Source organism: Petaurus breviceps, unplaced genomic scaffold (genome assembly GCF_028583685.1).
Source record: "Petaurus breviceps papuanus isolate PSGF00001 unplaced genomic scaffold, PetGlider_PUasm1.0 103, whole genome shotgun sequence".
NCBI classification, from domain to species: Eukaryota; Metazoa; Chordata; class Mammalia; order Diprotodontia; family Petauridae; genus Petaurus; species Petaurus breviceps.
In genome coordinates, this window is record NW_027185588.1 from 2,667,509 (window position 1) to 2,682,046 (window position 14,538).

Here is a 14,538-nt window from a genome sequence, read left to right on the forward strand (position 1 = left end):
TCCTTCCTTCCTTCCTTCCTTCCTTCCTTCCTTCCTTCCTTCCTTCCGTTTCTTTCTCTCTTCCTTTTTTTTTCCTTCATTTTCTTTCTTTCTCTCTTCCTTCCTTCCTTTCTTCTTTTTTCTTTCTTTCCTCCTTTTATTTCTTTATTCCATTTCTTCCTTCCTTCCTTCCTTCCTTCTTCTCTCTCTTTCTTTCTTTCTTTCTTTCTTCCTTCCTTCCTTCTTTCTTCTCTTTCTCTTTCTTTCTTTCTTTCTTTCTTCCTTCCTTCCTTCCTTCCTTCCTTCCTTCCTTCTTGCTTTCTTTCTCCCACTACACTTTTAGATATTTACATGGGTAGTTTTTAATCTCAGCCTCTTTTCCCCCCCTTAAATTGATTCTTATTGCTATCTCCTATTTCTATGTTGCCTAGATTTCCCCTTGTATTCCTCTCTTTCCCCCACCCCCAGTCAGAGAGCCATTCTTTATAACAAAGGATTAAAAAAATAAAAAAGGGTAACAAGGAAAAACAAATTCAGCAAATCTGACATTATAAGCAATCTTCTGCAGGCAGGAATAGACCTCCTCTCCTTTCCTCCCTCACCTCTGCAAAGGAGTAGGTGGGGTGTGTCTTCATTTCCCACCTGGCTCTTTGGACTTCATCATGCCCATGAGCTCAGTACCTTCTTTTCCCCTACCCATCCCCCTTTCAGTTTCCTTCTTTATGTTGTCTTCACCCATTAGATTTAAAGCTACTTTAAGGTAAAAATTGTTTTTCTTTTTTTGTATTTGTTTCTCCCACTTAGTACAGTGCCTGGCACATAGTAGGTAGTTACTAAATGTTTATTGACTGAAAACCTGGGAGTGAGCCTCTCACTTTTTTCAGCTTGAGGGCTTTTTGCTCAAATTAACCAAACTTTAGGCAAAAAAATTTTTTGCCTTTTCTTTTTGGAGGGGGGAGGGCAGGGCAATTGGGGTTAAGTGACTTGCCCAAGGTCACACAGATTGTAAGTGTTAAGTGTCTGAGGTCAGATTTGAACTCAGGTCCTCCTGACTCCAGAGCCGGTGCTCTATTCACTGTGTTACCTAGCCACCCCTTAGGCAAATATTTTTAATAGATCTCTATAGGTCCTCTTCATCCCTGACCAACAGCTCCATCATTCTTATATTTTAAGTTGTGGTCATAGAAATAAAAATCTAAAGTTGAAAGGGACCTCAGAGGCCATCTCCAGGGGAAACTTATGACCTTGAGCTGGCCTTCTAGGTCCTTGGGTGCAACCTTTTGACTGAGTCCAAGTTTGACAGGACAACTCCTTTTATTAAGAGGATTTGTTCTATGAAGTTTGGATTCAATCAAAGGGCCGGACTTGAGGACCTTGAGGCCAAAGTTTCCCCACCCCTGTAACTGCTTTCTCATTTTACAGATGAAGGGATGGAGGGCCCAAAGCAAGGTGTGCTGGAGCCATCTCTAACCTAATTGTTAAGTTTTTAACATGAGCATTTAGATTTTGGAAATCTGCAAACGCTACAAATCAGGGCTTGTTATTTTGTTCATGGTCTAGACTTAAAGTGATGGAGAAAGTGGTAATAATGCAGATTAAATTTACAGATGTGATGGAAGCCCCTCTTGGCCCTCCCCCCATGGAACTGGTGGTTTAATATTTGCCAGTACACCTCTGGCCATAGATCACCAAGTTAGTGAGCCAGTAGAGAAGAAATTAGAACCCAGGTCTTCTGATTTTAGAAGGCACACTCTTTCTATTGTACCACAATGCTTTAAAAATTCTAGATCTTCTCAGATACTCTTTTCTTCCTGTTTTTTTTTTTTAGGCAATTGGAGTTAAGTGACTTGTTTAGGGTCACACAGCTAGTAAATATCTGAGGCTGGATTTGAACTCAGTCAGGTTCTACTCATTCCTGGGCTGGTCCTCTATCCACTGGGCAATAGTATCCCTCAGATACCATTTTCTTTTTTTTTTTTGGAGGGGGGAAGGTAGGTCAATTGGGGTTAAGTGACTTGCCCAAGGTCACTCGGCTAGTTTTTGTGTTAAGTGTCTGAGGCCGGCTTTAAACTCAGGTCCTCCTGATTACAGGGCTGATGCTCCATTCACTTCCCTACCTAGCCGCCCCAGGTACCATTTTCTTAGCCAGCTATTTACCTCCTAAAATGGTTACCCTGGCACTCAAGGCCTTCCTTCAGCTGACTGATTTCTTTCTTTTAGCTACTCCAAAGGGGTCCTACCTTCCAGGTAGGTCAGTCTCTTTATCTTCTCCTTAACACCTGAGGTTCTGTTTCCATTCTGCTCTCTCCTAGATGAAGCCTGAAGAAGGCACCAGGGAACGAATCAATGTACTAGAAAGTCATGTGATCTTAGGAGAGAAAAATCCGAAGCCGAAAGCCATGGTCACCACACACCAGAAGTGTTTCTCATACCCCCAACCACCTTCATCAGGGATAGTTAAGAGTCGTTTCCTCTTGGAAAGTAATGTCAAGTTTGGTACTAATGGTGAGGCCTTAGAACCTATGGGCGTTTGTCTGCCAGGGTTATTGAGTGCCCTGCCTGGCCCTGACTCTCCAGCTAGCTGGGACAAAGGGCCCAAGGTTTCTGCTCAGGCTAGGGCCTCCTGCTGGGTTCCTGGGAGGCTGGGTTTTTAAGGACCACTCTAACCTTAAGGCTTGAGATATAGGCTGACTACCCCCCTGTCAGCTCCTTCAGGCCTAGAGATCCCCTAGGTCAGTCCCCTAACTCTAGGATTTCAAGCCCCCTCTTCACCCTTAGTTCTTGCCCACAGAGATGGATTTCATGACAACCTCGAGGCAGTTGGGACCACATTCAGTCAAGAGAAATCCAGTGCCTGAGGAGATAAAGGAGAGGGTAACAGGCCCAGGGCCTTGGGGAGAGGGAGGGAAGGACAGAGGATCATTCTCCCCATTGTCCCTGAATACTCCTGTTCCTTAGTCCCTACTTTGGGAGATATCTTTTAGTAATTTACTCAAATCTATTACCAAGTCTGATAGGTGGGGTGGGTGAGGACCTCAAATCACTTCCATCACGCTCTTTTCCCCTTCTGCATTCACAAATTTGTTCCCTAGGACCTCTTCAACCCCAAGTCCCAGCACTGCCCTGGTCAGAGTTCACAATGACCATAGATGAGGCTGGAGACTGCCAACGTTATGTCTGGTTATGGGGACTGAGTGAAGGGATGATGGGGAATCCCTGACATCATAGGGGGATCTTCTTGTGTCTCCTTAGGTTAAATATACCCACATCCTACCCCCTCAGCCTGACCATGAATTTTCCACCGAATACAAGGACAGCTACCCGTTTAAATATATTGGCCCGTTGGTTCCGCATGAGGGCAACTTTCAAGAGAGCAGCGTGCCCCTGGGCTTGCAGAAGCGATGGTCAGGCAAAGAGATGGTGATCCCCTGTTGAGGAGGGCCAGCGCTGCTGCTGTGGGCATCCTATTTCCCTGCCCATCACAGATCCTACCTACCTTTAACCCATTACAGACACCTGCCTGTTTCCTGTCAGAAACCCTGCCCTGCCCAGCCACAGACTATGGCCCCCATCTTAGAGCAAAAGGAAAACAAGGTTTTCTCTAATTTTAAGAGTTGTGACCTAAGTATATAGTTAGTTACAGAGGAAGGGGCAACCTTGGGAATGCCCTCCTGCAAACTGCTGGGTTCAGTTCCTGGGAATGCTGCTTTAAGTGGGACCATCTCCTCCCTCCTGCTCACTTCCTTACACCCAGGAATTACTAAAGCATCACCAGCAATCTCAGTGAGCAGCAGGGATCACCTGTGGACAGGTGTAGGTGTGGCCATCTTATAGGAAGGACATTGATAAACTGGAGTGTATCCAGAAAAACGGTGCAAGAAGGTGAGGGACCGTGTTATGTGGGGTTATGTCAGAGGAAATTGGAATGAGAAGAGAAGACTCAGGGAGGAAGGACATGAGAACTGGCTTTTGAGTAATTGAAAGAAGGATGAGACTAGTCTGGCTTCTCCAGGAGAATGAAATAGGAACACTGGGGGGAAGACACAGAAAGGCACATTTTGACACCAAATAAGGAAGGAGTTACTAAGAGCTGTCTGTCATTGGAGGTATGGAGGTATCCAAAAAGAGGCTGAGCCAGCTCCCCTCACGGAATCTGTGGAAGAGATTCTCCTTGATCTGGAAGACTGAGCTGGAAACCTCTGAGCTCTGACAGAGCTCACAGTCTGAAATGCCAGTGGGAGTGAGGATGGCTGCTTGACTGCAAGAGGGACTGAGCTAGCAGCTATTAGGGCCCCTCCCACCCAGTGTCCTAGGCTGTGCTAACAGGGGAGGCAGAGAAGGGAAATGGCATATTCCTGAGGAACTACCTCATGGGCTGATGGGGGAGACCACAGGATAGCACATTCAAGGCAGCATTAAGAACATGAAATGTCAAAGCTAGGAAGATCCTGAGAAGAGAGGCTGTCAGAGCTGGGAGGGCCCTTAGAACAGGGGATGTTAACATCTGGAGACATTACTTCTCCTGTTATCTTTCACATTCCCAAATGATTTAGTATCTTCTAAATTCTTGGCCAGCTCAATATTAAGAGGTCATTCAGCATACCCCAAATCCTATGGGAAAACTTCAGGGCACCTTACTCCAGTAAGTTCTCTTCTTGTCATGCATAGACGTGCTTGATTTTATTCTGGTTTAATCTTCTAGCTTCTAAAGGCTTTTACCAGGTTTTGATTTGGGACTGAACAAGTTTAAAATAAGAGATTTATAGTTTGGAAGCTCGAAGAGGCCTCAGAGATTTAAATTACAGGCTGAAGGATATTCTTGAAAGTGCTTTCTCCTGTCCTTCAAATATCCTTTCTATCTGCTAGGATTCCCAGGCTATCATTTTTTTTTTTTTGCTTTTTGGAGGGCAATTGGGGTTGTGACTTGCCCAAGGTCACATGGCTAGTTTTTTTGTGTTAAGTGTCTGAGGACGGATTTGAACTCCGGTCCTCCTGACTCCAGGACCAGTGCTCTATTCGCTCCATCACCTAGCCACCCCCTCCTAGGCTATCTTTATATAGGATCATAGATTTAGGGTAAGAGTAATAGACTTGAGAGGCCATCTGCTCTATCCTACTCACTTCACTGAAAAACTGAGTGTTGGGGGCAGATCAATCATGGGAATGGCCTAACATTCCGACAACTTTATTTCAGTAACTACAGTCTTTTTGGAAATTTAGAATCCTTAAACTTAAAATGTTGCTTTTGTTCTAGCATTAACAAGCACTAATGGTAGTCACAATTCTTAGGAAGTGGTTTCATTTCCTAGAACTTCTTGTTCTAGAGGTGATCCATTGCTGGGTCAAATTCCTATCAGGTTCCTAAAATCATGGCCATAATATAAAATATAGAACGGTGAATGAAATGTATAACTTAGAATTATAAACAAATGAAGTCATGTAAAATTTCAGTGGGAACAAACTAAAATAATAGCTTTGGGTTCAGTTTTATCTTTAATAATCATAAAAGATATTAATTTAAAAAAAAGAACAGGGGATGCTAGAGCTGGGAGGGCCCTTAGGACATGGGATGCCAGAGGCAGGAGGGCCCTTAGAAGAGGGAATGTCATAGCTGGGAGGGCCCTTAGAAAAGGGGATTACAGAGCTGGGAGAGCCCTTAGAACATGGGATGTCATAGCTGGGAGGCCCCTTAGAACAGGGGATGTCAGAGCTGGGAGGATCCTTAGAATAGGGGATGTCAGAGCTGGGAGTGCCCTTAGAACACAGGATATCAGTGCTGGGAGGGCCCTTAGGATATGGGATGTCAGAACTGGGAGGGCCCTTAGAACATGGGATGTCAGAGCTTCGAGGACCCTCAAAACACACTTCAATAATATTTGATCTCATTGGTTTTCACATTCTCTCTACCGAAGCATCTTGCAATCTAGGAAATCTCATCTTTGGCAATTCTTGTCAATGTTCTTCTGTAATTCCTTCTTAGAATACCTACCCAATGTGCTGGAGGCCTTCCTCTGTATCTCTTAGCATTCTGTGGACGCTGGTGCAGTGATGGATCATGACAGTCTTATTATCATATCTTGACCTCATTCATTATAAGACCATCCTACCTTTTTAAGGTTGCCTTTCATCCCATCTCTCACCTATTCCATCTGGTGCAACCAGCTCACAAGTACCATTGACACTGGGTTCCTGGAGGCAGCATGATGTAGCATAAATAGCAGTGACTCCTGTGTTCAAATCCTGCCTTGCACATCTCCTACCTGGATGAATTTAGCCTACTGAGGCTTCATTTTCTTCCTGTGTAAGATGAAGGAGTTGGATGGGAGAGGCTCTGATGTCCCTTTGACATCAATGATTCACAATTTTGACTATTCTGAACTGGAGGTGTCCCACAGTTTGGAGCCATAAGATATCAGGGGGAAAATATTAATGTTAATAATTAAAGTTAGTGATGAGAGGTCACTCTGAAAAAACTGAATTCCATTTTCCCAACATGATCTGGCCCATGACCTTGGGCAAATTACTTAACATCTCTGGATGCCAGTCACATCCAGAGACAGAACTATGGGGTTGGAATGTGGAATGAAGCAGACTATTTTCTTTTTTGTTTTCTTTTGCTTTTTTTTCTTTCACACAGTCTTTCCCATTTGTTATACTTCTTCTATGCAACATGACTAATATGAAAATATGTTTAATAGGAATGTATGTGTAGAGCCCATATCAGATGGAAAGCCGTCTTGGGGGGGTGGGGAGAAAATTTAAAACTTATGGAAGTCATTGTTGAAAACTAAAAATAATTTAATTAAAGAAAAAGAAATAGCAGTCATGCAGATAAAGCCTAGGGTTGCTGTAAGAATCAGATGAGATAATGTATCTCCTTTGCAAACTTTAAAGTACTATATAAATGTTACCTATACTTATTAAAAATAAAATAAAACAAGGGTGTTGTACTTGACGGTCTCTGAGGTTTCCTTCTAGTTCTATCTCCATGATCCTAGGAAGCTCTTTTTATTCAGTCCTGGGACTCCCTAATAACGGATAAACAAATAATGATTTGTTTCATCTAGGATGGACAGACCATATAATTCAATGAAGTAATCTGAGTGACATGCTTGCCCTTTGTAGATTGCTTGGCTGACATCTTTAGAGTGGCCATTGAGTCCATTGATATGACCCGATGTCATTGGTGGAATGTTATCTTCATACTGAAACAACAAGAGAATCTCCTTATCTTTAGAGGGTCCCTCTTCCATTTGGATTCGGTGTAGGATATTATGATAGTGACAAACATCTTGGGTGGGCATATATTTCCCTATATTGTATCTGACTTAATAGGGGGAGCTAGGTGGTACTTATCTGTCAGATTTATTGACAGAGGAAGAATTTAGGACCAAAGAAGATATAGAGAGCATTACAAAATATAAAACAGATAATTTTGGTTATATAAAATTAAAAAGGTTTTGCACAAATAAAACCAATGCGACCAAAATTATAAGAGAAGCAGAGAACTAGGAAAGGTAGGGTACCAGGCTTGGAGTCAGGAAGACTTGAGTTCAAATCCTGCCTCAGACAAGGTATGTGACCTAGGCAAGTCCCTTAATCACTTTGCCTCAGTTTCCTCATCTGTAAAGTAGGGATAATAATAGTACCAACTTCCTAGAATGGTTGTGAGGATCAAATGAGATGAAATCAAATGTAAAGCGCTTAGAACAGTGTCTGGAACATAGTAAGTGCTATATAAATGTTAGCTATTATAGTTATGCCTTCCACGTCTGCTGGGATTAGGGACGTAGCACCCTCCTGATATGGAAAATCTGTGTAAAAATTTTTGGCCCTCCCTTCATACTAGAAGTCTAAATTATTATGGTATTAAAAGATAAAATATGTTGATATCATACAATGATATAGGTGTGTGTAGGTATAATATAATATATATATGTATATAACATTTCTGAGTTTCTAAACTTTTACTGTTGTCTGTTGGCCTTTGTGTGTAGTATGTGGCTTCCTCAAAACTCTCTCAAAATTCTGATTTAATTTCTTATGCTGACCTGCAATATATCAAAACTGTGATGGGGAAAATCACAATGTAAAAGGGATAGCTGTATTATATCAATAACCAGAGGACCATGGAACAATTTATCTCTGTAGTTATACTTTGGTGAAGGAGAGCCTTCAGGCCCTCATTTCCCTCAGCCCAGTCTGATGCTTTTTTGGCTTCAACAAACAATCACAGTGGGAACATATGTGTGTGTATACATATAGAGATATATATTTATATATATAGTACCACCTAATCAAGGGTTTGACTATAAAGATGTGATCTGCTGAAGAAAATTTTCTGTGAGAACTACCTGTTTCCTTCTCTTTTTATCAAGGATACTGTTACTATGTATGAAGAGAGTCCTTTTAAGATTTTATAGGGATGAGAAACTGGACACATGGGTTAGCAACTCCTGATGGCTATTTTGTATTTTAATGCCATCTGGAATTTTTCCCCCCATTCCTTTGGACTCTTTTACCCTTTTCGATCTTGAAAATCGATCCTTTTTCCATAAATAACAAGGAAATAAAACCTACATATAATTATATGAAAAAGTATTCTAAATTAGAGATATGCAAATTAAAACAACTTTGAGATATCATCTTATATCTATCAGATTGACTAAAATGATAGAAGGGGAAAGTAACACGTTGGAGGGGGATGTAGAAAAATTGAAACTCTGATTTGCTGTTGGTGGAAGTGTGAACTGATCCAACCATTTTGGAGAGCAATCTGCAATTATGCCCAAGTAAACAGTGTGAAATGGAAATGAATGGCTTTGTATTGAATCCTCTTTTTATGTTGTTCTGTGTACACTTGGCCTTACTTAAGTTCAAAATGAATAAAAAATTAAAAAAGAAAAATAAAATTGATCCTTTGAGTGCTTTTAAAATGATATTCTCTCTATATATTTAGACATGTTCAATTAACTTCCAGCACAGTGCCTGATCCATAGTAAGGCACTGAATAAATACTCGATTTGACTTCATAACTTAATTTTCTCTAGTGGCGCTTCCATTTCTTCATACAGGGAATATGTTCATAGGGAATCGGGTATAGGTTTTTTCTTCTTATTGTTGTTATTCCAGACCTAGAACATCACTGGTTTTGGGGGCATTCCATGTAGATTGGTAACTGTTCTACAATTTGTAGTCTTTTAGAATTGTCTAGGACACTAAGGGGTTAAGTCAATTAAAGGGTTAAGACTTGCCCAGTATGCGTTCAAGGCAGGACACAGTCAGGCCCAGCTTTTTCTTACATGAAAGCCAGCTCCTTATCCATTACTCCAAACTGACTCTTAAAATAAACATCTCCACATACAATGTAAATTTTTTTTCTAAATTTAACAAACACCAGATAAAATTAATCATTTCCCCATATAAACTAGAAAAGAGAAAGAGGATTTTACACCAAACTGTAAGTCTCTTTTTAGGATAGCTTGGTCTTTACTGTTCTGCTTGTCTTCTGTTCTGTACATTTGAAAAAATGCTTCATTTGGGCCTTCATTTTTTTTTTTTTACAACCTAGTCATAGCCTCCCAATCGGAAGACCAAAACAAAATCTTCATAATATGTATAATCAAGCAAAATCAATGCCCACATTGGCTTTGTCCAAAAGTGTATGTCTCTTTCCATCACTTCTCCATCTGGAGGTAGGTGCCATCCTTCATCTCCTAATAATCTACAATGATTCTTCCTTAAGTTTTTAGATTTTGTTAAAATGTGGTTGGATCCACTGTCGCCAATGATTAGATCCCCATGAAACTCCTGGAAGATCTATTCAATTTTCCATCTGTTCATTATTTTACTATTTAATCTAGAAATTTGTCTGAGGAAACAAAACTATCACTCTTTGAAGATGACATGATGTTGTACTTTGAAAATCCTAGAGAATCAACTAAAAAAAGTTACTGAAATTATTAACAATTTTAGCAAAGTTGCAGAATACAAAATAAATCCACATAAATCATCAGCATTTCTATGTATTACCAACAAAGTTCAGCAGCAAGAGACAGAAAGAGAAATTCATTTAAAAATAACTGTAGACAATATAAAATACTTGGGAGTCTACCTGACAAGGCAAACCCAGTCACTCTATGAACACAACTATAAAATATTTCTCACACAAATAAAGTCAGATATAAACAATTGAAAAATTATTAATTGTTCATGGGCAGGCCAAACTAATACAACAAAAATGACATTTTTACTTAATCTATTCAGTGCCATACCAATCAAACTATCAAAAATTATTTTATAGAGCTAGAAAAAATAATAAATTTAATTTATTATTAAAATAACAACAAAAGCTCAAGGATATCAAGGGAATCAGTGGAAAAAAATGTTAAAGACGGTGGTCTAGCTGTACCAGATTTCAAACTGTATCATAAACTGGTATTGGCTAAGAAATAGAGTGGTAGATCAGTGGAACAGATTAGGTATAAATTACATCATAGTAAATGATCATAGTAAAATAGTATATGATAAGTCCAAAGATCCAAGTTTTTGAAACAAAAACTCAGTATTTGACAAAAGCTGCTGGGAAAAAATGGAAAACAGTATGGCAGAAACTAGGTATAGACCAATATCTCACACTGTATACCAAGATAAAGTCAAAATGGGTACATGATTTACACATAAAGGGTTATATCATAAACAAATTAAGAGAACATGGAATAGTTTATCTGTCAGATTTATTGATGGGGAAGAATTTAGGACCAAAGAAGATATAGAAAGAATTACAAAATGTAAAGTAGATAATTTTGGTTATATAAAATTAAAAAGGTTTTGCACAAATAAAACCAATGTGACCAGAGTTATAAGGGAAGCAGAGAACTAGGAAAAAATGTTTGCAACAAGTTTTTCTGATAAAGGCCTAATTTCTCCAATATCTAGAGAACTGAGTGTAGTGCCAATGCAATATTTACAGTGCCTATGATCATGATAAAGACCATGACTATCAATTTTGCATGACGTTTGATTGCAAAATATAGAGGACAGAACTGAAACATTTATTTAGACACCAGAAAGTTGAATCCCAAAACCAGTAAGCCGATTCCATCATAGTATCAAAGATATTCAGAAGTCATAATAATACTGAGAGCCACAACATCCTTTAGCCTTCCACAAACCAATACAAGGTCAATATTTACTCACAAACCTCTCTCCTTGCCTCAACCTCCTCTCTCTCCCACCTTCTCTCTGGCTCTGGCTACCAGCCTCCTGTGGGCTCTGCTTCTCTTCAGAAAACTCCTCTCACCACAGGTTCTATGTGATTACATTCAGCCTATTAGGGGGCAGAGTTCATCTTCACAGCAGGGAAGCTTCCTGTGGGCTCTGCTCCATCCTTTAGCAAATTCCCTCCATCACAGGCTCCATGTGATTACATTCAGCCTGTTAGGGGACAGAGTTTACTTTCAAAGCAGGGGAGGTCTTCAAACTCCACCCTAGGTCTATTAAGGGGCAGGGAAGATCTTCAAATTTCCATTCCCATTATACTGAGTCAAATTTGTAAAACTACAAGTCATTCTCCAATTGACAAATGGTCAAAGGATATGAACAGGCAGTTTTCAGACAAAGAAACCAAATTCTCTGTGGTCACATGAAAAAAAGTTTTAAACCATTATTGATCAGAGAAATGCAAATTAAAACAACTCTGAGATACCACTTCACACCTATCAGATTGGCTAATATGATAAAAAAGGAAAATGTGGGATGTTGGAGGGGATATGAGAAAACTGGGACACTAATGCACTGTTGGCAGAGTTGTGAACTGATCCAACCATTCTGGAGAACAGTTTGAACTATGCCCAAAGGGCTATAAAACTGAACACACCCTTTGATCGAGCAATACCACCACTAGGTTTATATCCCAAAGACATTTTAAAAAAGGGAAAGATCTATTTGTACCAAAATATTCATAACAGCTCTTTTTGTGGTGGCTAAGAATTGGAAATCAAAGGGATGCCTATTAATTGGGGAATGGCTAAACAAGCTGTAGTATATAACTGCAAAAGTAGATCATTATGCTATAAGAAATGACAAGCAAGATGATTTCAGAAAAAATGTGGAAAAACTTAAATGACCTGATGCATAGAGAAGTAAGCAGAACCAAAAGAATGGTGGTGTACACAGAAATAGCTTGTATGCTATTGTATTGTATTGTATTGTATGCTGAAGAACTGTGAATGACTTAGTTATTCTTAGCAATACAATGATCCAAGACAATCCCAAAAGACTAATGATGAAGCATACTGTCTCCAGAGAAAGACCTAATATTGATTAAATACAGACTGAAGCATGCTATTTTTCACTTTTTCTTTCATTTTTTTTCTTTTGAGTATTCTTGTACAAAATGATTAAAATGTAAATGTTTTGTATAATTGCACATGTATAATCTATATCTGATTGCTTATCTCAGGGAGGAGAGGAGGAAGGGAGAGAGGAATAGAATTTGGAACTCAAAACTTTAAATAAAAATGTCTTTTTTTAAAGAAATATACTTATCGGGGCGGCCAGGTAGCACAGCGAGTAAGAGCACCGGCTCCAGTGTTGAGAAGACCTGGAGATCGAATCCCGGGCTCAGACACTTAGCACCCACCCAGAAACACCTGGCCGTGTAACCTTGAGCAAGTTACTTAACCCCGATTGCTTAAAAAAAATAAAAAGTAAAAAAAAAAGAAATATACTTATCTTTCTAGAGTAATCTAAAAAATGCATTGCCAAACTTAGAACAGATCTGTTTTCCCTTCTACTACTTTTTCCTGTTTTGTGAGATGATAGTACTCATAATGTTCTGTCATCCCCTGCCCCCTGTAATGTTTTGCTAATGAGTTTATACTCTAGTTTCTGGGCTCTTTGGCCTCCTTGTTGTGGTGATTGATTTACATTGTTTAAAATTCTAAAAGAAATATCCAAAGTGGAAATCAATATCTTTGATTTCATCCATTTTGCAATCAAGAGCTTATATTTATAGTTCAGTTTGAAGTTGTTATAATGTACGTGGTACCTTTTCAACTTGATTCTTTTTTATAACTTTCTAAACCTTAAAGTCCTATATAAATCCGTGTGTGTGTGTGCGTGCGCGCATGCTCCTGTACCTGAGGACTGCAGAGTATTTTCTGGTTACTTCCCTTAATGGTAATATATCAGTTTGCTGGCCCTTGCTCACATTCAGAACATTAATAGTGAATTTTATGTTTCTAGAATGTCTAAAAGGCAGCTAGATAGAGTTCAGGACCTGGGAGTCAGGAAGACTCCACTTCCTCAGTTCAAATCTGGCCTTAGACACTTACTAGCTGTGTGACCCTGGGCAAGTCACTTAACCTCCTCTCAGTTTCTTCATCTGTAAAATGAGCTGGAGAAGGGCATGACAAACCACTCCAGTGTTTTTGCCAAGAAAACCCCAAATAGGATCATGAAGAGTTGGACATGACTGAACTGAAGGTTTAAAAGCCACGTGATTCAGCATCCCATTCCAGGACATTGCCACAGTAATTGTGAAAACAGAAAGAGGCAACCTAGGTTTCAGGGTCAATTTGTACTTTTTAGTATTGCATAGGTTCTCCAAAGAATCTTGGGTCTCACTGATAAATGTCCACTCACCCTATGTGACTCTCATGCCTGTCCTCTCAGGTTAGTGCTGAGCAAGGCCAGGTGGACACTCTGCACTAACTCTGCTCAGCTAGAGCCTTGAACCCCACAGTGGAACAGTTGGAGAAAGCAGGGGGCCTGGATCAGAGGCAAGGGTGTCTAAGGGGACGGTCATCAGAGGTGGGCAGCACAGAAAGCAATGTCTCAGTCAGGTAGGGGAGGACGGCAATGCCTAGAGCTTTGAGTAAGGTGAGCGGCTGGGGGCTGATTGGGTCTTCTACTTGAGTTTCCTGCGCAAGGTTCAATGGAGACAGTTTCATAGTCTTTTTGCAATCACCTCGATTATTACCGAAGTTGTGAAGAGCTAGAATTTGAACCCAGGTTCTCTGACTCCATATTCCTGAGCCCCCTGCCCCCCACCCCAGGCTGCTGCCCTGCAGATGGCATGGGCTGCTGACACCTGCCCGGAGAGACAAGGCACTGTGCACCAGAGCCAAGGGGTGGGGGGAGGAAAGAGAAATCAGGGGGCAGTGGAGGCGTCTGGGAGGCCACTGGAGGAGAAGCGGGAGGAGTGAGTTCCGCTGGCGGGGGAATTGAGGAACAAGAAGAGATGATCCGCTTCCGCGGGGGCCTCTCCCGGGTCAGAGCGGGCTGGGGACGCTGGGAGACAACGGTGCCTGGTTGGGGGGCTGGGCCTGGGGCTCCGCCGCTCCGCTGGCCAAGCTCGGGCCCTGGGCCGGCGTGTACCCCCCTCTGACCCCGCAGAGGCTCGCACCTGCAGGAAGGAAGGACTTTCTAGGCCTGCCCAGAGGAAATGTCTGGCCCTGAAGCAGCCCCGAGTCGCCCTGGTCGCGGTGGCGTCTGAGTGCTCCAGGAACGGACCGCGTTGGCCCTCGGCCACTGTAGGCACTGACCGCTGGGGGC

The 14,538-nt window shown here is 41.1% G+C and overlaps 1 protein-coding gene across 1 annotated transcript in view; it reads left to right on the top strand.

Annotated features, from left to right (window-relative positions):
- The window catches only part of SAXO5 (stabilizer of axonemal microtubules 5), a 12,002-nt gene extending 8,588 nt beyond the window's left edge, over nucleotides 1-3,414 (top strand). Inside the window, exons 6-8 of the mRNA XM_069108231.1 lie at nucleotides 2,292-2,484; nucleotides 2,771-2,853; nucleotides 3,232-3,414. Of these exons, the coding sequence (XP_068964332.1) occupies nucleotides 2,292-2,484; nucleotides 2,771-2,853; nucleotides 3,232-3,414 (459 nt within the window). The remainder of the gene's footprint in view (nucleotides 1-2,291; nucleotides 2,485-2,770; nucleotides 2,854-3,231) is intronic.
- Nucleotides 3,415-14,538: the final 11,124 nt, after the last annotated feature.